Consider the following 21,994-nt stretch of genomic DNA (forward strand, 5'->3'; position numbering starts at 1 on the left):
ACGATGGTAACTCTGGCTGTAGTGACAGGATTGCTGAAGATCTGAGAGCAGAGAGGCATTTAGCAACTACCTCAGCATCATACTGACCTCCTATGTATGTGGGGTGTTGTGGAGCGTGAGCTAATGGACTGGAACAGGGTGACCCCAAAAGGCACCAATGGGGGTGTGTAATTTTGCATTTCTATGCTTTGGTTAATGATCTGGGGAGCAGAGCTGAGCAGAGGTTGGGGGAATTATACTTGTGGAGGTAATTTATCGGTAAGACAAGAATGAAAACTCAGATTGCCTCTTGCCAAAACTTTGTCCTTGGAATCCTGTCACTGCAGTGCCAAAAGGAAAAGTGGGTCTTATGATCAGAGTTAACAGGGATGACTCCAGATTACCCCCTGGTGAGGAAACCAGTCATGATGGCAGAACACACTGAATAAGGCAGTGTGTCTGGACTTTGAAGTCTGCCCCTCCACAAGGGTGGGGAAAGGCAGTTTTCTCTAGGGTTGCCAACTCCAGGTTGGAAAATTCCTGGAAATTTGGTGGTGAGCCTGGGGAGGGTAGGGTTTGGGGGAAGGGAAGGACCTCAGTGGGGTATAATGCCATTGAGTCCACCCTCCAAAGCTCCATTTTCTCCAGGGGAACTGATCTTTGTCATCTGGAGATCAATTGTAATACTGGGAGGTCTCCAGGCCCCATGTGGAGGCTAGCAATCCTAGTTTACTCCTGTGTGTTTCGCATCTAATTATTTCTGGTTATTTTGACATACAAAGTGCAACCACAACGGATATTCTTGAAGTGTGTGTATTTTTAGCAATGTAACTTTGAATACATTGCATTGGGTTGTTGGGGGGCAAGGTGGCCAACTATCCAGCTAGGTTCACTCAACGCTAACAGGAAAGCAAATGAGTGGCCTTTTATGCAGATGAAGAAATGATGCAGGTTGTGCAGTTATGCCTCATTTTTCTGACAATAGCTGGGGAACAAAATATACATTGATCCCTAATTTCAGCCTTGGTTGGTGTTCTTGAGTTTAGCTGAAGCCAAATCTAGCTGAGTGGAACAACTGCATTAAATGGGGCACAGAAGACTGTCAAGGAATCCGAGTTGAAGTCCTTGTTTACCACCTGTGGGAAGGGGGCGTTGTCTTAATACAACCTGTATTCAGAATTATTCTAACCTGTTTTATCCCCTCTGTCATGTCCCTTCCATGTGCTCCAACCAGCGTCTTCCTCTGTCCTGCATTCGCCCACGTGTGCCAGCCAGGCAAGGGGGAACTCCTGTTGACTCTGAAGCATATGGTAGTGGAGGCTCTGGCACTGGGTGTGCATCTGGGGCTTCTGTCTTGCTAGGAAGCTTTACAGGAGGCATCTTCGACATGCATGAAAACATTTTTTTGTTGCTGTTGTTGACTGTTGTGCATTTCCAGGACTCTTTTTGGGGCTGCGGGCTTGGAAGACGGTAGGGAGGAGAGGACCTTCATGGTTCTCCTTAGAGGACAAGGGTTCCAATTATTTTCTGAGTTACCCCCACAAACTGGGAGGTGCTGCAGCTGGGAAGCCCAGTGTACCTGTGACCTCTCAAGCTGAAATCTAAGAGGCTCTCAGGTTGGCTTTCCCTCCCTTCCCATTCCTACCCTCTCAATGCTGCTTTCTCCATGCGGCTCTGTTGGAGTGCACTGTAGAGCTCTTTCTTCTCTGCCTGCGTTATGCCATTCACTCTCTCTCCTTCACCGCCACTACTCCCTCCCTCTTTCTTTCCTTCCTTTTCTCTCTTTCTTTCACAGCCGCCAGTGTCATTTTTGTGATTTGCAGCTAGTAATCCTGGCCCAGTTGCATAGTCACAAAAGTGATCATTGGCTGCCGTGCTGGCTGCATGGAACAGGACAGGGCCTGGGCACTGTTGTGACCCACCTGCTGCCCACCTCTGATCCCCTTGTCCAACAGGGCAAAAAAAAGAGAGAGAGAGAGAGACACCGAATTCCCCCCCCCCCCGATCTCTTTCACATACACACTTCCATTGGAGTGGGTGGGTGCTGTGCGTGGAGTTGGGTGGGTGGGCGGGGGTTCTGTGCCGGCAGGAGGTGTCCTGGTTTCGTGGGATTTGTTCCCTGTGCAAACAGCCTCCATGACTCTCTGCAACCATGAGCAGAGGGGCTCTTGCAAGTGGAAAGTGGGGTCAGTCTGATCTGGTGGGGGGTTCCTTGCTCACCACCAGCTAAGCAAACCTTTTCTGCTTGTAACAGGTAGTGCATGTAGTAATCTATCCCATTTATTATAGGAGTGTATGCAAAAATATTTTAACTTCTGGCTACCTGTAGCATATTGTAGGTGGAAGCGTGCAAATTACCCAGGAGAGGGCTGTAATATGAGGGTTTCAAATCTGGTTTGCCACACCAAGTTTTTCAGTGCTCAAAAATGGTAAACCACCTAAGCGATGCACTGTTAAGTAAAATGGTTCTGATCTTTAACCATCATGCAGCAAAATTCCTGAGAAATTCAGTAGCACTTTCCTGTGAGCATTAGGCTCATTTGATATGTTCAGTATCATGGTGCATACAGCTTGGTGCACCATGGTGGATAAGTGTTTATTGAGAGGGAATGTCTTCACTGGAAAAACTGTTCACCCTCCTTGTAACAAGTCTGCAGCCAACTAAACCCACCTGCCATAACTAAGCTCAAATGAAGATGACAGCATCAGCCCCAGTGCCTGAGGACTCAGGTGCGTAGCTTCTGGTACATTCCTTGGAAGCTGTGAAGAAGGGGCATAAGAAAGACATTAATAAAGCAGGGAGCTCGATGATATTGTAGTGTGACACCAGCCGTAGAGACAGTGCTATTTTGTTACAATGTGCATATTAAAATTCCTTGCATGATCCCATTTAATTATCGATCATGATATGTGAAACTCTTTGACCCATGGTGAGGAATATACTCAGAGAACCTAATATACATATTTTGTTTGTTTGTTTATCATTCTTATATCCTGCCCTCCCCAGCAAAGCTGGGCTCAGGGCAGCTTACAACAAAATCATACAATACATAGAATAACTTTCATAAAATCACATTAAAATAATTCCTATAATAAATAAAAACTAGCCCATTAACATCAATACTCTGAAGATGCCTGCCACAGTTGCTGGCGAAACGTCAGGAAAGAAAATTCCAAGACCACAGTCACACAGCCCGGATAACCTACAAGAACCAATCAATAGATAAGATTCATAATAAATATATAAGTAGATAAGATGTTGCTCTTTTGTAGTATACATGCTTTCGCAAGGCCTGCACACAGTCAGAACCCCCCACATATAATGATCAGAGTAAAGATGGATGAGCCGGGGGAGGGGGGAGGGAGGCCTGCACTGATAGAATACCATAGCTGTCCTCAACCATAATAAGCCTGGTGGAATAGCTCCATCTTGCAGGCCCTGCAGAATTCCTCAAGGTCCCGCAGGTGTTATTCGGATTATATGAAGTTGGTGTTTGGATTATTTAGTGGTGGTTGGCTGGTAGGGGGATGCTTTACATTTCTAAACATTTTTTGGTCTTTTTTGGTAAAGGTATTGTTGTGTATATATATAGTTGGGAGTAAGCAAGGGAGACTTAGGAGCTTGAGTTCTGCACGAAGGATCCTAAACCCTGCTCACCCTATTGGTCAAGCAAACGGACCCCATTGGCTCTAAGCCAATATGTACCATTGGTCACCAGGAGGTTATGTTCCCCTATCACGGATCAAGGGGGCATATAAACAGGGGTTGCTCATTGTGTCAACCAGTTCTGTTCCTGTAATTTCTCCAACCTCGTGAATCCTTCCCACGCAGACTTAACAGTGGCGACGAAGACTGGAGAGCGACCCGGCTGACCTGAATCACTCCTGCTCCGCTGTTTCACAGTGACCGGTAGGCAGCCCGGTCCGCATTGCTGAATCACACGCCGGTTGTCCCACAGCTACCGCCTCGCTCCACGACCTCGCTGGGCCCGGTAGGTAGCCCGGCCCGATTGCTGATTCACTTGGATTCTCGGGTGAGACGAACACACCGCACTTATGGCCACCACTGGGTCGTTGGAAGCGTTCGACATCTCCAGCCCCGGCGACTGGGAGAGCTACGCTTCCTGCGTCCCCTTCTTCATGGTGGTGAACAAGTTCACGGACGCCGAGCAAAAGCAGGCGGTTTTCCTCAGCGTTTGCGGGCCCCAGACGTTCCAGCTGGCCCAGGCCCTCGTGGCCCCCGCTAAGCTCAAGGAGACCAGTTTCGACACCATAATGAAGGCGCTGGGCGGCCATTTCACCCCGCATCCCACGGTATTAGCCCACCGCCACGAGACCCACAAAATGTCCATCAGGGCACCCAAGCCACGGGGCCCGGCGTCAAGCGCCTGCGCCAGCTGCAGCGACCCCCATGACTGCCGCACATGCTGATTCCGCGATGCCTGTTGCAAGGCGTGCGTTCGATCCGGCCACATCGCCATGGTCTGCCGCTCGTCGAGGAAGCCGTCTCGCCCGGAGAAGAAAGATGGCGCCACCTGACTGGTCCTCACTCTCTCCGACGACGACGACTCCGAGTCCCCGTGCCGTGACCGCCGCAACTGCTGCCGCGTCCACACCCTCGGCCTGCACAAGGTACACGGCGTCGACAAGCTCTCCGCCACCGTTTTCATTGAAGGGACGCCCTGCGAAATGGAAGTGGATTTCGGGTCTGCCCTCTCCATCATTTCTGCAGACACCTTCCGGGACCTGGCCAAGTGCACCCTGATGCCCAAGCTGGAGCCCTCCAGCCTGATCATCACGGACTTCCAACGCCGCCGTGTTCTGGTCAAGGGGGTCGCTCGCGTGAACGTGCACTACGGGTCCCTCACCAGCCGCCTGTGCCTCGTCATCGTCGAGGGGCCCTGCGCCAGCCTTCTGGGGTTTGAGTGGTTCCAGGTCCTCGGACTTCAAATCACAGGCCTCCCACCTCATCAGCCTCGCCTCCCTCGACTCCGTCTGGTCCGAGTTCGAGGATGTTTGGCGAGGACCGTTGGGTTGCTACAAGGGGCCACCTGTCCACCTCCTCATCAACCCCACCGCCACCCCCATCCACCTGAAGCCCCGCCGCGTCCCCTTCGCACTCAAGGACCGGATCGACACGGAGCTCGATTGGCTCATTGCCCAGGGCGTCATGGTTCCAGTGCCCAACGCGAAGTGGGAGACTCCGATTGTGACGCCCATGAAGCCGAACGGGGACGTCCTCATTTGCGCGGACTACAAGTGCACTCTGAACCGGGCCCTTCAGAGTACCGTGTACCCCGTGCCGGTCGTCAGCCACCTTCTGGCATCCCTCGCCAGGGGCCGGGTCTTCGCCAAACTGGATCTGGCCCAGGCGTATCAACAGCTGCCGGTGGACGCGGAGTCGGCGGAGGCGCAAACCATCGTCATGCACCGGGGCGCGTTCAGGGTGACCCGCCTGCAGTTTGGGGTCAGCACAGCCCCGGGTATCTTCCAAAACATCATGGAGGACCTCCTGAAAGGCCTGCCTGGCGTCGTTCCATGCTTTGACAACGTCCTGATCGCTGCGACCTCCGAGGGGGAACTCCTGGACCGCCTCTGCCAGGTTCTCCGCCGTTTCAGATCCGCAGGTTTCACCGTCAAGCGCAAGAAATGTCAGCTGGGCCTGCCACGGATGGAGTTCCTGGGCTACCTCATCGATGCTGCTGGTATCCACCCGACCCCATTGAAAGTCAAGGCGATCCACAGCGCCCCTCCGCCCAAGTGCAAGCAGGAGCTCCAGGCATTCTTGGGACTTTTGAATTTCTATCACGCCTTCCTGCCCAACAAGGCGTCGGTCACCAAGCCCCTCCACCGTCTCCTGAACAAGTTTACTCCATGGTCGTGGAACAAGCCGCAACAGCGAGCCTTCGAGGCCACAAAGGGCCTCCTCTCCTCGTCCAGCCTGCTCGTCCACTTCGACGAGAAGTTGCCGGTGGTGCTGACCTGCGACGCCTCTCCGTATGGTGTCGCCGCGGTCCTGCAGCACCGGTTGCCTGACGGTCGGGAAGCCCCAATCACTTTTTACTCCAGGACTCTCATGCCGGCTGAACGTAACTACGTGCAGATCGACCAGGAGGCCCTTGCCGTCGTGGCCGGCGTCAATAAGTTCCACGACTTCGTCTACGGCCGCCGGTTCACGATTGTGACTGACCACAAACCGCTCTTGGGGTTGTTCATTCCGGATCGCCAGACGCTGCAGATCCTGTCGCCCCGGATGCTCCGCTGGTCAATTTTCCGTTCCACCCTGACCCCAAGGACAGGCGGAACGGATGGTCCGGACGACCAAGGATGCGTTGCAAAGCATCGACCGCTGTGACTGGATCAGGGGACTGGTGGATTTCTTCCTAGCACAGCACACCACTCCCAACTCCATGACCGGGAAGAGCCCCACGGAACTCCTCATGGGTCGCCAGCCGAAAACTCTGCTCAACCGGTTGCACCACGACCTGGCGCCTGAGTACCCGGGCCGCAAGGACTCGACAGCCACACCAAGGGTTGTTGAGCAGGACAACCCTGTGTTCACCCGAAACTACGGAGCGGGCCCCGCCTGGATTCCAGCCACAGTCCAGGACGCCACTGGCCCGGTATCCTATCGGGTCACCACCCCGGAGGGGCGCGTTCTGCGGCACCACATCGATCAGCTATGCCGCCGCCCCACCCACTTGCCGGAAGCAGCCACGGTTCCAGTGCCGCTGCCGATTCCTGTCACAAGGTAGCCGGAGCGACCGGAGCAACAGTTGCTGCTGCCAGCGACGGACTCCTCCAGCAGCCCGGCGGACGACAACCAGCAGCCCGGTGGACAACAACTCAGCCACCGAGGGTGAGACTGATCTGGCAACGACGGATCAGCCGACCTCCCCCATCCCAGCAGCGCGCCGTTCCCAGCGGGATCGATCGCGGCCGAGCTACCTCCAGGACTTTGTGCGCTCCCAGTGCACAGCAAGGGTCACTCGGACTTAGGGGGGAGGGGTGTTGTGTATGTATATAGTTGGGGAGTAAGCAAGGGATACTTAGGAGCTTGAGTTCTGCATGAAGGATCCTAAACCCTGCTCACCCTATTGGTCAAGCAAATGGACCCCATTGGCTCTAAGCCAATATGTACCATTGGTCACCAGGAGGTTATGTCCCCCTATCACGGATCAAGGGGGAGTGGCCGCAGGCGGCCAAGGGGGCATATAAACAGGGGTTGCTCGTTGTGTCAACCAGTTCTGTTCCTGTAATCAATAAACGCGGTTGTTGTTTGAACTCCGTCTCCAATCTCGTGAATCCTTCCCACGCGGACTTAACAGGTAGAATTTGGGGAGGGGTTGGAGAGGGATATTATGGCCTTCAAAGCAACATTTTGTCTCTGTGTAGTCCTGGGTGACTTCTGCTCTTGCATTTCTGGGCCATTTTGAACCGCATCCCATCAGCTGTGTTTGTGTGGGAGACTCTTCTGGGTGATTTTCAAACTTCTACACGCTTACAACTTCAGTGTGCAGCAAGCAACTCATAGCTAGAAGTCTTTATTTTGTTTCTCCCTGTCACTAAACTCCTTAGGAGCTTACTGGGGGCTGCCTTCAAATATACCTGAATGCGACTTGGCTGTGTGGGGAGGGGAAGATGCTTCATCCGAGGTGCTTGCCATGTGCCTCCCAGGAGTTCAGTAAGATTCTAAATGTGTCTGCTGTCTGACCCCCCTCCTCTCCTTGTCCCAGCAGGAAGGTGAACAAGTGTTACCGGGGTCGCTCATGCCCAATCATTGTACATTGCAGGTAATGCCCTGGCAAGGGGGAGGGGGGATAATTAAGAGTCTGAATCTCATAACACTCAGGTTGTGGTGTTGCCATGGAAACATCACCTTGCTGAGGTACAGAGAACAGCACATGGAAAGGTGATGCCTGAGGGCTGGGGAGGGTGAGGAATTTACCCAGCTGAAGCATCCAGTAATTGCTTTGCTCATGAACTATTGACTAACAATACCAGTTAAGATCAACAGACATGTGATAGAGGGATCCACAGGCTTGTGTGTATGAAGCAAGGTGGGAGGGGGTGATCTCTCTTTTGGGGGGGAAAACATGAAAAGGAATCCTGTGGTATGGGGAGCTAAAACAACTTTCTCCCTGGCTCTCTCCATTTCTCAAAGCACTTTTGTGCCCTGCCTCTTCTGGCACTAGAAACAAGCTGAATTGGAAAGAAAAGTGCTTAGAATGATAAAGGGTATTAAAAAATGAGCCTGTATGAGCCCTGTCATTCGTGTGAATAAAGCCACATATCTGGGGGACTCAGCAGATAACTTGCTGGTCTAGGATCTTCCCTTTTCTATACTGGTGAAGGGAGTGTTTTGTGCCCTGGTATTGCCAGTCTTCCTCAGTGTGAAGTCTCCTTGTCTCTCACAGTGATGGTGCCGGGAGGACTGGGACTTACATCCTCATTGACATGGTTCTGAACCGAATGGCCAAAGGTGAGTGTGTGGGGGAGGAATAATCCCGGCTGGGAGGGTTGGGAGGAAGGTGGGTCCACTGGGCTGCAAGGAAGGGCCATAAGTGCATAAGCAGCACCACTTCTGATTATTTTTGGAAGCTTCCAACTTATTTTCCCTCTCTTTTCTGCTTCCCCACCCCTCCATTGCATGAGCTCTACTTAGTGGGTTTGTTTTTCTCCCTCCTCTCCACAAAATTCTGATTTTTCTCCTTGCTAGGTGTGAAGGAGATTGATATCGCTGCCACCCTAGAGCATGTGCGTGATCAGCGGCCCGGCATGGTGCAGACTAAGGTATTGGATTGAGCTGTAGCCCTTTGTGTTCCTTCCCACCAAAAATAGAAACATCAGCTGTGAAGTTATGCTTTGCAAAAACCTGATTTCAGGAGAGTATTGGTCCCCAGGCCGAGGGAGGCCAGCAGCAGAAGTGAGGCAAGTGAAGCTGCTACCCCTGCTTCTCTGGCCTATTCCAAGGGGTAGTTTGGCATCCTAATTTGGGAGACCTTGCATCTGGAAGCTGAGGTGCCTGGGTTTGGCCTTCAGGCCTAGGAGTGGAGTCAACCAGGAGGGCCTCCTGGCTTTTTAATCCCCAACCACATTGCTGTAGTGGGAGAGGATTGTTACGATATGGGTTGCTTATAACAATTCATAACCGGGCGTTTTGGCTAACAGGATGCTGTCTCTTGTAACCTGAGGTGGGGGGCCAAGGATGTAAAACAGAGGAGGTGGGTACTTGGCTGTCTTTGTCCATAAACTGTTCTAAGCAATTGCCTCCTTGCCCCCCAGGACCAGTTTGAGTTTGCGCTGACAGCTGTGGCAGAGGAGGTGAATGCGATCCTGAAGGCGTTGCCACAATGATGCCCACCCTCGGCGCACCCTAGCTTTGTGAGCCACCATGACACTACACCTCTGCTGTGGTCTGTCCTTGCTTGAGGTGTTCTCTTTTCATTAAGACCATCTCCATGTTGTTGGCCATGGCAGTGTTTTAAGCTCCTGCGGGGATGCTGGGCCTCTTAGCTTCCTTCCCTTCTGGGTCCCTGTCTTTCTCCCTGAAGCCCCAATCCCACCTGGGTTCTTCTGGAACTCACTCTTGGCTGCTCCTCTGCCCTTTGGACTCCCAGAGGCCAGTTTTCTGCCCCTGAGGGGCCTGAGCATTCTGTATGGCACATTCCATGAACTACCAAGAGCCACAATCCAGTCTGCAACTAGACATCCTTAGCATCAAGTATAATCTGTAGTGCCGAGGGTGCCTCTGTTCACAGTCATTGTATGCGTGCTGCATTCTGCAGGTGTGGGGGAGCAGATGGCCCTTGGTAGGGTGACTCATGCTACAGATTGCTGGCTGCCCTCAGTGGCATAAGGCTGGCTTGTGGCTGGACCCTGCCATCCTTATTCCCCTTTGATTCCTTCCTTGTTGTCTGACCCTTTAGGCAGTCCACGGGAGCTTCAGAGTGGGTGCCAGTTTGGGGGGGGGGGAAGAGATGCTGCTACTACCAAAATCACTGTCCATTGCCTACCTCCCCCTGGTTTTCTTCAGGATGAAGCCAAGCAATTCTATCCCTTACCTAAAGGGTGGAAGGGGGCACCACAGGGGAATGGGCCCACAGCTACTCTCCATTGTGTTGTTCCTCTCTCTTCCTCATGTTACTTACATCAACAGACATTTCTAGAAAATCTAATTTTGTATTTGATGTGAATAAAGTTTTTGTGTCGCGTTTGTGCAGCTGCAGCCCAGCCTACTCATGTTGTTTGTGTAACTGAGAAGGGCCAAGGTGTGTGTGTTAATTATATACTAGGAACACAGCTACGGGGCTAGAATATTGAATGTGGAAAACCTGGGTTCAAACCTCTGTTCAGCCATGAACTCACTGGCAGGCTGAGGCTAGCCTCTGGGTCTAATCCAATGCAGTGTTCCTGTGAGATAAAATAGTATAACCTACTCATTCAGATAGTTTCTTCTAGAGAGGAGATGCAAATATGACTCAACCAAAGCGTGATTGCCCTAGAGCTTGGGCCTTCCTGTACTTTCCAACAAGTACTTGAGACAGTTAAGAATGGCTAATACTCAAATCTTAGGATTATGATTTTCACCCAGAGTCAGGGAAAACACCTTACTGGACAATGGGACCGTGGTAAGTGGTTGCTGAACTTTCAACACACAGCAGAAGGAGGGAAATGTTTTGGGTCTCTCTTAATTAGCAATGTGAGGGGAAAGACCCCCCACACACACACCTGTCCTCTGAGAGCCAGCCCACATCCACCTTGACTTTTTTGGGCTCCTAGGGTAATATATACATATCTGACTGATCAAGGGGAGATTTTTCCTACCGAGATCATTTTCAGGATGCATATGGAAAAGGAGAAAGAGAGAGACATGTTAGTTTCCTTAAGCAGTTTTCTACACCAGTTGTGGTGGTAGTGTGTGTGTTTAATAAAGCTAAAATTCTTAGTAAAACTCTTCACTCACTCCTACTCAGAAACCAAAAACAGCATTAAATGTAAAGAAGTTTATTAACAACATCTTCCATTCTATACCAGGCAAGCACTTCAGTTACAAAAGAGATCAGTTCCTTCCCTTTTCTCCCCACCCCAGAATTAGACTCATAGAGCAGGCTTTTATTAATTGAACCCTGTTACTTTCAGGGAAGGGATTTCCTCCAAAGTGAGAAAGGATAGGTCTGTGGCTCTCATTCTGTGGGAAGAGACTAATGCTCTCCTTTCTCTCTTTGCAGTGCCTACTTAGAAAAATTCCCTGCTTCTTTGAGAGAGCCTGATTTTATGGCCCTTGGCTTTAGGAGCATAAGACCTTCTACACCCAGAAAGGGAGCCTCAGACTGATGGGACAGAAGCCCATCCTTTCCTTCACCTGTCTCTTAACACCCCAGGCCCACACCTGTAGAAACATGAAGAATCCAGCACTGCACACAACAAATCCCTCCCAGAGCCAAATAGGACACTGAAGATTGAAATGCATGCAGCCTTGCTTAGTAGGGGGCTTCTCTTTTATGCCCACTACCCCCCCCCCATGAATGCTCCACATGTTCAGCCTTACAGCCAGGTCCTTGTTCTTCAGCCATGCCCCAGGCTCTGTTCTTGGAAGGGGAGGAGGGTAGTGGCAAAGGTGGCCTGCAGGTATAAGAGGCCTTGGATCTCTAGGCCCGGAGGATGCCTTCAGCAGCATTAATTCAGGAGCAGCAGCATAGCTACCAGCACAGACAAAAGGCTGTGCTTAGCCTGACCCTCACGAGCTACTGGGTGCTAAGTGACCCACAGCAGAGAACTAACGGAGTGGAAGTCACACACTTGGAGTCTGCCTAGGGCAGGGCTCAGGGAGGGAACAGAAAGCGAAGTCCAGGCTTGAGTAGCCTTCTGTAAGCACGAATGCTAGAGAGGCAATCCCCACGGCTCTTCCAGACTCAGAACACACCTGGGAAAACAAGCAAGGGAATGGGACAGGAGAAGGGGGGTGGGAGGGGAAAAAACATAGATACCATGTGAATCAGACAACAGTGAAAAGTGTGTGACAGCAAGAGGTGCCTGGGCTGTGGTCCATTCCCCAGAGTACTGGGGCCATTGAGCAGGAGTCACCCATTTCCAGTTGCCACTTACAGTACTGAAAAGGGGAGGGTTGTTGTTGTTTTAACCACCAAGGCCCAACTGCAGCAGACACAGGCTTAAAAATCACCAGGCATGAAGCAGCCATGGTTCTTAAATAAGGTGTGGAAGGAAGGTGTGCACAAGAGCATGCAAAGTAAAGAATGGACACAGGTAGAGCCAGTGCTGGGATGTTGCTCTGGTGACCAGCAGTATTCCCTCTCATGCCAGGATTTACGGTAAGACTACACCTAACTGTTCACGCCAAAAGCGTCTGTTGCAAACTGCTCCAAAGCAAAACCGGCCCTCCTACAAGTTGGTTTTTACTGAGGGGCATTTTATAGCCAAAGAAACAGTTATGGGGCACATATGGGCAAGAGTTGTGCTTGTGGAGAAGTGAAGCCTCAAATGGTGTACAGCAATGAGGCACACTCACCAGATCTACTCAAGTTATTCCTTCAAGGATTTCAGAGTAGCCTGAATTTGTTTTGGGCACTGCTCAAGGCCGGCTTGGGCAGCTGAACCACAGCTTGGTCCTCAGACAAAGTAAGTTATTTATACACATGTGGAGCTGAACAATGGATTGCTAAATCAGGGGGCAGAGTGTGGCACCTGAAACAGTCACATTTGTCACCAAACCATTTTTCGCTCTGCCCACTGAGCCATAAAAATCATCCCTAAGAAATGGTAGGATTAGCAACCTGACTGACTCTTCCCCCCCCCCACCTTCAAAAAGGTATCCTAGACAGGCATTCTCTTAAGAAAAAACAAAGGATGAAGCATAAGGTCTATGGGGTAACAGAGGAGCCAAGAGAGAGGATAAAGGGCAGGTCCCTTCCCACCAGCAAAATTACCAGGGCTGTGCATATTCTACACCCCCTCATCCCAGACCCAAATTGGGCAAACACAAAACCTGAGGCCAGTAATCAGAATGATGCATATTAAGTTATCCACATGTATTTTATGTAGATTTTTTCTAGCCCTGCAATGAAGTTTTTTCAGATTAGCTGACTATTTTGGGAGCGAGGAAGAAGTGATAGTGGAGAATGGAACTGAGCTCCGGGGAGGGGGAGGGGGAAACAGCCCAAATGATAAGAGGTACTATAGCATGCAATGTTGCATTTGCACAGCAGCCTTAGGAAGGTATGGAATACACACAACCCCTGAAGAATTTTGCTCTCCAACTATTCAGGGAAAATCAGTGTTTGAGGGTTACCTGCAGGGAGGCAGCATGGAGGGGCGTCAGACAGAATATGCCTGTCCGTCAGGGTCTGTGGCATGGAGAGCACGGAAGGGAGGGATGGGCAGTGAGCAGACAAGCGGTGGCAGCGGCGGCAGCAGAGAGAAAGAGAGGGCACCAACAAGTTACATTCCTACATCAAGCATCTACCGAAGCCTTACCCGGGGGCCTGCCACCAGGGGGTACAACGCAAGGAAAGGCAGACAGGAGACTGCAAACCCACTAGACCAGGGGTGTCAAACATGAGTCCTGTGGGCTGGATCCGGACCCTTAAGAGCTCTTAACAGGCCTGCCTGCAACCCAGCCAGCCCCTCCCTCCATTCTAAATCTGGGCTGACGAGGCACGGCCCAGCCCGACCAAATGATATTTATGTCGTATCCGGCCCTCGTAACTACTGAGTTCGACACTAGGCCCTTTCAGGCAGTTTGGGGGGGGGGGGGAGAGGGGGAGTAGGAGATGGGAGGTGACAGCCGTGTAAGCAAGTAATGCAAGACACCAACAAGCAGAATTTAGAGCAGGTAATAACTGACCATGCCTGTAAAGGAAGGTGCCATTGCAAGTGGTAAGCCATAGAGAAAAAAGCAGCGGAGAAGAGTAACACGGAATCCCAACTTCCTGTTTCCATTTGAAAGCCAACATTTGAGTGATAGGGCCAGGGCACAGAAAGCTGATCTACCCCCAGCATTAATCTGGGAACAGGAAGTGCTTCTCAAACGACATTGGGAATGGGGCCCCTTGTTAGCAATGCCAAATGGAGCTGGTTAGCATGAACAACTTTCTGCTTTGGTGTCTCCCTTTTTTGCCCAGGATATTCAGCCATTAAGACTTATTTTGTGAATCTTAATGCTTCAGGTGTCCATTAAAAGTAGCCTGAATTGTGGATTAAACAACAGGCAAAGGAATACTCCTGTTGGATTGGGTGTACTTTTACACCCTTGGCACCTCAGTACAGTCCTAGTGACAGCATACTAGAGGGATGGTCTAATGGGCTGAAAGGGTGGTCTGTGCTATGTTCCTGGTTGTCACTGAGACCCAGAAGTCCTGTTCTTCCCCTACACACACACACACACACGCACGCACTCCTGCTCTTGTGGTAGTTTGCGGAGGCATAAAAGCTCTGTACTGGGTCTAAGGGGAAGCGAAATCAAGTTAACTGGAGAAAAGGCACCCATTTCCTGCCTGCACCAGCATAAAGCTAGAGGGCGCGTGGGCCCACGATGGCTGCCAACCTGACAGAAAACCTCATTTTAAGGCAGAATCCAACTCTGCCAGCTGGTGCAAAATCCTGGGCAGAAGCAGCACTTCCTCTTCATAATGCCCAAGCCCCCTGGGTGAATCTATCTGATACAGGGGAAAGAAAGAGCCATTCAGCCAAGCCATGCGATAAAACAGCAAGGTAGACAATGCAGCAGTCTGAATCTGAACAAGGCACCAGGGTTCCACAGTGCAAGAGATGCCTGGGTGATGCCTCTCCATGGCAATTACACACACACACACCATTACAGACTCTGCTCCTGCCCTTTACTCAGCAGCACCATCACCTGGACTGGATGGGCCTCTGGGAAACACTGCAATTGTCAGATCACATCAGTCCTTCAAGCACCTGTTCCTGCATTGGCCAATGAACTCAGGACCCTGGCCAATGAAGGCCCTGCCGCAAGCTGACTCATAGGAGATGGCAGCGTGCCTCCTTCTTCTTCCTGGGGGAAGAGTCTTTCTCTTTGCCCTTTCCCCGCCCATTCCCTCCCACAGCCCCTGTGCTTTTTGATGGCCCTCCTGCCTGTGTCTCTGTGGCAGGACTCCCTTGTGACAACTGGGTTTTTCCTTGGGGCTTTTTCTTGGGGCTGTTCGCACCTGCTCTGTGCTGGCCCTTGGCCTCCATCTCAGACAGGCTGTAGGCCATGGCCAGCTGCAGGTCCTCATCCTCCTCCTCACTGTCCGTGTACAAGATCACAGGGGACGAACTGGGAGGCGGGCGCTTGGGAGGCAGGGGCTGAACAGGTGTCTGCGGAGGAGGAGATGAAGACTTGCGGTTTTGGAGGTCTTGCTGCTGCTCCCGCCGGCTCAGCTCCAAGCCTAGTGCCAAGTCATCTGGAACGCCTGCAAGACATGTCAGGGAAACCATCAGTCTATTGGGGGGCCCTGACCCCAGCAGCCTCTCCCCACACTGCTTTAGCTCCATGAATTGTCCCCTTTGACTATGGCTCCAGTCAGAACTGCCGAGACAATCTCTCTACTCCACACTTTATTGGCCTATTGGGTGCCCTGAATGTAGCCACAGATAGAAGCCCATCTGAAAACCTTCCAGGTCTAAACTCCCACATTCCACCATGTCAAAGCCTTCCTCCCATAGCTCTCTGCCATTCCTCAGTCCTCAATAGGGTTGCCAACTCCAGCTTGGGAAAATCCTGGAAATATGGGAGCAGTACCTTGGGAAAGCAGAGTTTGGGGAGGAGAGGGAACTCAGAATGGTTGTGATGCTGTACAGTCTACCTTCCAAAGCTGCCATTTCCTCCAAGGAGATCTGATTCCTGTGGTCCAGAGATCAGTTGTAATTCCAGGAGAAGTTCAGGCCTCACCTGGAAGTTGGCAGCCTGAGTCCCCAGTTTTGTAGTATAAGGACCTATCTACAATTTATGTTTTACAGACATCAGCTATGAGTTCCCTGTTAGGAACTCAATTCTGAAGGGAACAGGGCCACGATTCAGATTGGGATCACAGTGAGTGGGCCCTCCATGCCATTTCCCCCAGTCGGGGGGCACTATTTACCCTTTGGCAGAGGTACATGTAGCCATGATCCTGATGCAAATAGTGGACCCACCTACTTGAGAGTTAAGTTCCCAATGGGTGATGCATGTCTGACTAAAAGTCTTTATGGCAGAAATGTGTAAAATGTAACGGTGTAGTTAGGTCCTAAATCCTCCTCCTTTTAAATCTAGACTATTCCACGAAAAGTCTGAACCTCCTCCCCTTCTGCCTGCCCCTTTTTGAAAGAGGCCATGGAATCACTAGGCAGATCATTTCAGACCCAAATATTTGACGATCTGCAGATATCTACCAATTTACCATTTGATAGAAAGATCATATACCACACCTTTCTCACAACAGCTTATCATAAATGTAGATCAAATGCCACTCTGAGAACAAAACCTGTATTGACAAGGGTCTTGTGCTCTATTTCCTGGGAGATAGAAGAGATCATGAAGAAGATACCAGGCACCCAAGAAAACTCAAATTTCTGATGTCAGGTTGGAGGAAGCAATGCATTGATGAATATGCAGAATACTTTGCTCAAGAAACTAAAGGACACCCCGTCTACCTACTCACCATTAATATGAACAGATTTCAGCTCCCCATTTTCTTCCACTTCCATCCTCTCCTGCCCATTTTCGACAATCCTGGAGATAATGTAAGAAGCAAAAGAAGTGATTTGGGAAGAATGCAGAAATCATATAAACCCACACCCTACCTGTTCTCAGACCTATAACGGGCTTGTTAACCTCTCCTTATCCCCAGCCTGATATTTCCAAGCAACACTTTCCATTGAAGATGAATGGGGAAGAGCAGTAACTCACCAGTTAGTTGACCTGAAATCCTCTCCCCCACATGTCAGCCAGTTTGCAGGGTGGGTCAGGGAGAGGTTATATCAACTTTTGCAGTCAGTTCTTGAGCAATTACATGGATGTCTTTGAGCAGGTGACCACAAGAGGGTCGGTGGCTCAACAAACAAGACAAATAAGCCAATAGCTCTGACATACAGAAGTGGAATGTGCATCTGAAAGGCTCAAATAGCAGAGGCACCACTGAATCCCTTCAGTTGGATATGGTACCTAAAAGCAAGAAGGTACTAGGAAGAAGCAAATGAGTCATAAACCTGGGTAAGAGCTGGTGGTTTTGATCCACCCCCTCAGCAGTGTTAAAGCTTTGGCTCCCCGGTGTCCATACACACAAGAAACCAAAACTGAAATTAGATTAAGTTAACTTTTCTCCCACAACAAAAAGACCACCATCAACTACATGGAAAGGACTACTGATCCAGTTTCAGTGACCAAGGAACATTATCTCCTTCTCCTTTCTAGCAGCAACTGGACATCCTAATTTTTTAGTATCCATGGGGTACATGGTTATGATAAGAGACTCCTTTCTGCTCTTATTTTGCTCCTCTGGTATTATCTTGATCTGAACAAATAAAACATGCAACGTCTGCTACTACAACTAGTAGTAGCGGTAGAGCACACAGTTTAGAAGAAGGAGAAACAACATGTAGAACTTCCTGCCAAGGGATGATGTGGAGGTCAGAGGTACAACTCCACTCACAGAGGTGCCGACTCTAGTCTATTACCTGATATTACTGTTCCTATCTGGTGGATTCTCAAACTTTCTGGCAGGCCCTACCTGAGGGACATGGGACATCTGGGAAGGACTTCCTCCCTCACCAACCAAGACATGAGTAGACAATGTCCACGGCAGTGGGCCCTCACTGATCCACACTGCATTAATGGGGGTGACCATACCCTTACCGCCTCATCTTCCTATTTGCAAAGAAGGAAGTTCAGAAAAAGCTGCTTCTTTGCCCTCAGGTTTCCATGTCTGTCTGGCTTTAGGAGGGGGTCAGAGACCTCTTGTGCTTTCTTCTTCCAATGCCAGTGTTACATTACTATCCCACTCCCCAGATTGCTTGCATGCAGAGTAAGCTATCTATTAAAAATTGTGTGCAAGGCTGTCTGCATCCTCCTGTGAAAGAAATCACTGATACTGAGCTGGGGCAGAAGCTAACATAAGACGTCCTTTCCCCATCAATTAAAAGTGTATGAGAAACATTGCTGTGCTGTCCTAAGCAACACCAAAAAGGGATGGAAGAGCATTCAAGAGACAGCTGGATCAATAGGGAACAGTGAGCAGCAAGGCAGAAAGACTGCTGAAAATGTGCTGAAAGAAAACAAGGCCATGGAACCAGTGGAGAAGGAACCAATGGACAGGGACGGTCCTTTAACAAACTCCATAAAACCTGGTGAGTTACCACTTCTGGGGAAAGACTATAGCTCATTGCCAAGACCAATTTTGAAAGCACAGAGGCTACCAGGTTCTACACCTGGTACCTCCAGTTAAAGGGTCTTCAGTATCAGTGCCTGAGAAAAACCCCTTATGGGACCCTAGAAAGCTGCAGCTGGTTAGAACATGAGACGTTGGGCTAGATGGACTACTGGGGTGAATCAGATTGATTCTAAGGCAGCTCCTATATCTCTTCTTTCTGTTGACTATGCAGGAAGAACAGAAATCCACTAATGTGGAAAGGGAATTAGCTATATATTCCAGAGATATAGGAGAACAGAAGTAAGCAGGAGAGGAAAACTTGGTTTTGGAGAAGTAACCCAAAAATCTGTGCTAAACGACCAACAAAAGATGGAATGAAATAAAACCACATGTAGGTAAACAGCAGATAAGAAAGGGTGAGTCAAAGTTACCTTTTGGTAGTGATGCGCTTGCCGTTGATGAATTTAGTGGATGTAGAGATGGAACGGAAGCCCATTCCCATATTGATACTTGGCCCAAGCCCAGAAGAAAAGAATTCTGCAAGACACAGCACCAGAATCACTCGCAAGGGCAGAAACAGGTGGTAGTGGACCAGTAAAAACAGGGACAAAAAGCAACAAAGGAAAGGAGATATTGGGCAGCAAATCATTTATTTGAGACTCCGTGGGAGGGATTCTGGTAAACTGACCACTAAGACCTGTTGCAAAGAATGAAACCACAATCAAAGGAATGAGACAGGGTCAATGGATCTTGGATCCAAGGAATAAAGGTGGAGGCTACCATGAGTTACAGATGGGGAGGAAATTTTTCCAGCCCTTTCCCGTTCTTACCTGGTGTTGCTGCAAAGGATGAGAAGAATGTTCCTGCTCCAGGATGTCGAGGTCCACTTCCACGCATGTCTGAAAATGGGGATATTTCATCTGGAAACGCATCAAGAAGTCATCAACATGTAGGACTCCAGGGCAAAGATGCCTCCTAGGAGTGTGCACCTGTGTCACCCCCCCCCCATATATATATATATATATACCAACCCAGAGATCTGCTTTATGGATGCTGCCTTGGGGGCACTGGGGGGAATGGCAGGTGTGTAGGCTGTGAATACCACCAGGGATTCTCAACAATCTGTGTTACATCTCTCAGTCTGTCTATATGACAAAACTGCCTTCCTGAGTCTCCAGTCTCCCCAGTTCAGAAAACCAACAATGTGCAGCACTGGAACTGATTAACCCCATAGCAGTTCCAGCCCCATCATGCAGAAGGAGGCACTTCCCTAACACAGATATTTCCGAAGTAATGCTCTGTACAAAAGCCAATGGCCGCACCTTGCCTACAACTAATCTATATGCTGGGAAAGATCTGGAGTCTGTAGCTGATCCAAAAGAAGGGACTTTACACCCTTCCCTCTCACTGTGGGCTTTAGCCTTCATCTCCCTGATGTAGTTCTATCCTCCTATCCCTACTGGAATTGTAAATGATTGCCTTCAGCACGCAATAGGATTCAGCAGGCTCAATAGTCTGGGAATATAGGGTATGATGCTGTTGTACTAATCAAGCTAAGCAGGCTTCAGCCTCACTTGTGCCTGGAACTGTCCCAAAGTCTTATGTAATCCCCACTCCAAGTGCCCTAAGGATGAAGGGAATACATGGAAAAGAAATGAGAAAATGTCATCTGATCAGGAAGATCCAAACTTGGGCAGTAGCATGTCGTTCACAGAATTTCCTGTAAGGTATATGTGTGCAGATGTTGGAGATGATATCAGGCCGGGGCATTCTACTGCACTCTCCACATATGGCCCTACTCTGGTCACATCTGGAGAAAAAAAAGGTTGGTCTGGCCCCATTTGAACAGCAGTTAGACTCTTAGCTCCTGTTTATGCAACACCTTTTCTTTGCCTGTCTCAAATGTGCTCTGCCTTTGGGGCTTCAATGACTATCCTCATGAATATGGGTCAGGAGGCGAGAAATATAGTCTTTTCTCTTTCACAATTCACCCCCGGCATACCAGCTTCACATATAAAGCCCATACATACCAGCAAGGAAGTCAGCAAAAGGGTCCTGTCCCCCAAAGAAGTCCCGGAAGACATCACGAGCACTGCGGAAAGTGAAGGTGTATTCAGGCATCCCTGGACCAGGCCGGGTCCCACAGGGTCCACCTGGGGAAGAGGCAGAGACCAGATGTTCACAAGGGGCGGAATAAGACTCAGCCTGTTTACCAAAGCCGAGGCTGTGGGGTTTTAGGTAACCAGATCTTTTACATGAGACCCATCAAATCCCCAGCCTGCCAGCTGTGCACTGCTTCCTGCTGTTTTGGCAAGCCTTGGCAGATAATTTATCAAAACTTGGCAGGCTGTGATTAATTATTAGTAGGCTAGGATAAGCAGAAATGAGCTTGTGAAACCTATTTTACGCATGCACACACACACACACACACACACACAAATGCCAGTGAGAACTGTAGACAAAAAACCTTGAGGTTCAAGATATTCACATGCAGACTTCTACGTTCTTTGGTCTGTGCAAGGCCTGGCTAAGCCATAAGCGCCACTTCTCTGCCTTGGCTTTGTGCTGGCAACTGGCTGAGGGCTCAGCCATGTTCCACTTCCTCAGCCCCAGCCCTGGCAAGTCTCTCCTGAGGACTGATCGGTGAATCACCCTATGATGCTAATGCAAAAGCAGCTAATAAGGAAGCCGGTGCATTTTGCGGTCACACAAAACTGACACAAGATTGCTGCTTCTTTTGAAATCAGACAGCATTTGTCTTACCACACTGTAGCTCAAATCATGGCAAAGCTGCTTACCTGCACCCATGAGTCCTTCTTTGCCATAACAGTTATAGACTTCACGCTTGTTCTCTGAAATCAGAAAGCCCATGGGTTAGGCAGCTGTCCCCACAACAGATGTCTATGGCTTTAGCCTTAGCATTGCCATGGAGAGACATTCATGCTATGCCCATGGATTAGAGAATGCTACTTAGATTAACTAGCTTCACCCATGTCTTATCTAACCAAAACCATGGCACCCCTCCCAGTTACTAATGGATACTACCTGTGTTAATCATAAATAGTATTTACAGAGCAGCCCTGACCTGGATGGCCCAGGCTAGCCTGATCTCGTCAGATCTCAGAAGCTAAACAGGGTCAGCCCTGGTTAGTATTTGGATGGGAGACCACCAAGGAATACCAGGGTTGCTGTGCAGAGGAAGGCACTGGCAAACCACCTCTGATAGTCTCTTGCCATGTAAACCCCAAAAAGGGGTCGCCATAAGTCGGCTGCGATTTGACGGCACTTTACACACACATTTACAGAGCATGCTAAAAAAAATTCACTTTCACTCCCAAATCATTAGACCCTAAAATGGAAGTATTATCATCTCCATCTGTAGCATAAACTGAGAGAGTGTAGTCTAACACAGTTTGTTTAATTCAGAGCACCTTTCAAAGGAAGCCCTGCTTTACTTAGACAGCCTGTTCCAATAGTCACTTGCCCTCCCAAGTTTAAGGAAGTATGTTAAACTTCATCTCCAACTGCAGGCTGTTATACTACAATAACCAGATATTTCCCTTCAATATGTAACTAAGCCCCTAAACCACACATGTGAACAAATCCCAACACGCTCCTAGGCTATTTCCACACAGAGGTTTTGCTCC

General features: G+C 49.7%; 2 protein-coding genes across 4 annotated transcripts in view; one reads left to right on the plus strand and one right to left on the minus strand.

The window, feature by feature from the left end:
• Positions 1-9,374, plus strand: part of PTPRN (protein tyrosine phosphatase receptor type N) — a 29,687-nt gene extending 20,313 nt beyond the window's left edge. Inside the window, exons 20-23 of the mRNA XM_056852037.1 lie at positions 7,719-7,772; positions 8,397-8,461; positions 8,699-8,772; positions 9,265-9,374. Of these exons, the coding sequence (XP_056708015.1) occupies positions 7,719-7,772; positions 8,397-8,461; positions 8,699-8,772; positions 9,265-9,336 (265 nt within the window). The 3' untranslated portion in view covers positions 9,337-9,374. The remainder of the gene's footprint in view (positions 1-7,718; positions 7,773-8,396; positions 8,462-8,698; positions 8,773-9,264) is intronic.
• Positions 9,375-11,700: 2,326 nt separating this feature from the next.
• DNAJB2 (DnaJ heat shock protein family (Hsp40) member B2) overlaps positions 11,701-21,994 on the minus strand; it is a 79,807-nt gene continuing 69,513 nt past the window's right edge. For 2 of the 3 annotated variants that reach the window (XM_056851604.1, XM_056851602.1), the window contains exons 3-10: positions 21,146-21,199; positions 20,378-20,500; positions 19,178-19,267; positions 18,779-18,884; positions 16,641-16,711; positions 15,168-15,413; positions 13,289-13,343; positions 11,701-11,905 (exon numbers count right to left, since the gene is read on the minus strand). In XM_056851604.1, the coding sequence (XP_056707582.1) occupies positions 13,315-13,343; positions 15,168-15,413; positions 16,641-16,711; positions 18,779-18,884; positions 19,178-19,267; positions 20,378-20,500; positions 21,146-21,155 (675 nt within the window). In that variant the 5' untranslated portion in view covers positions 21,156-21,199 and the 3' untranslated portion in view covers positions 11,701-11,905; positions 13,289-13,314. The remainder of the gene's footprint in view (positions 11,906-13,288; positions 13,344-15,167; positions 15,414-16,640; positions 16,712-18,778; positions 18,885-19,177; positions 19,268-20,377; positions 20,501-21,145; positions 21,200-21,994) is intronic. The other variant, XM_056851603.1, reaches the window with a different exon arrangement.

The sequence above is a fragment of the Euleptes europaea genome, chromosome 6 (assembly GCF_029931775.1).
Source record: "Euleptes europaea isolate rEulEur1 chromosome 6, rEulEur1.hap1, whole genome shotgun sequence".
NCBI lineage: Eukaryota > Metazoa > Chordata > Lepidosauria > Squamata > Sphaerodactylidae > Euleptes > Euleptes europaea.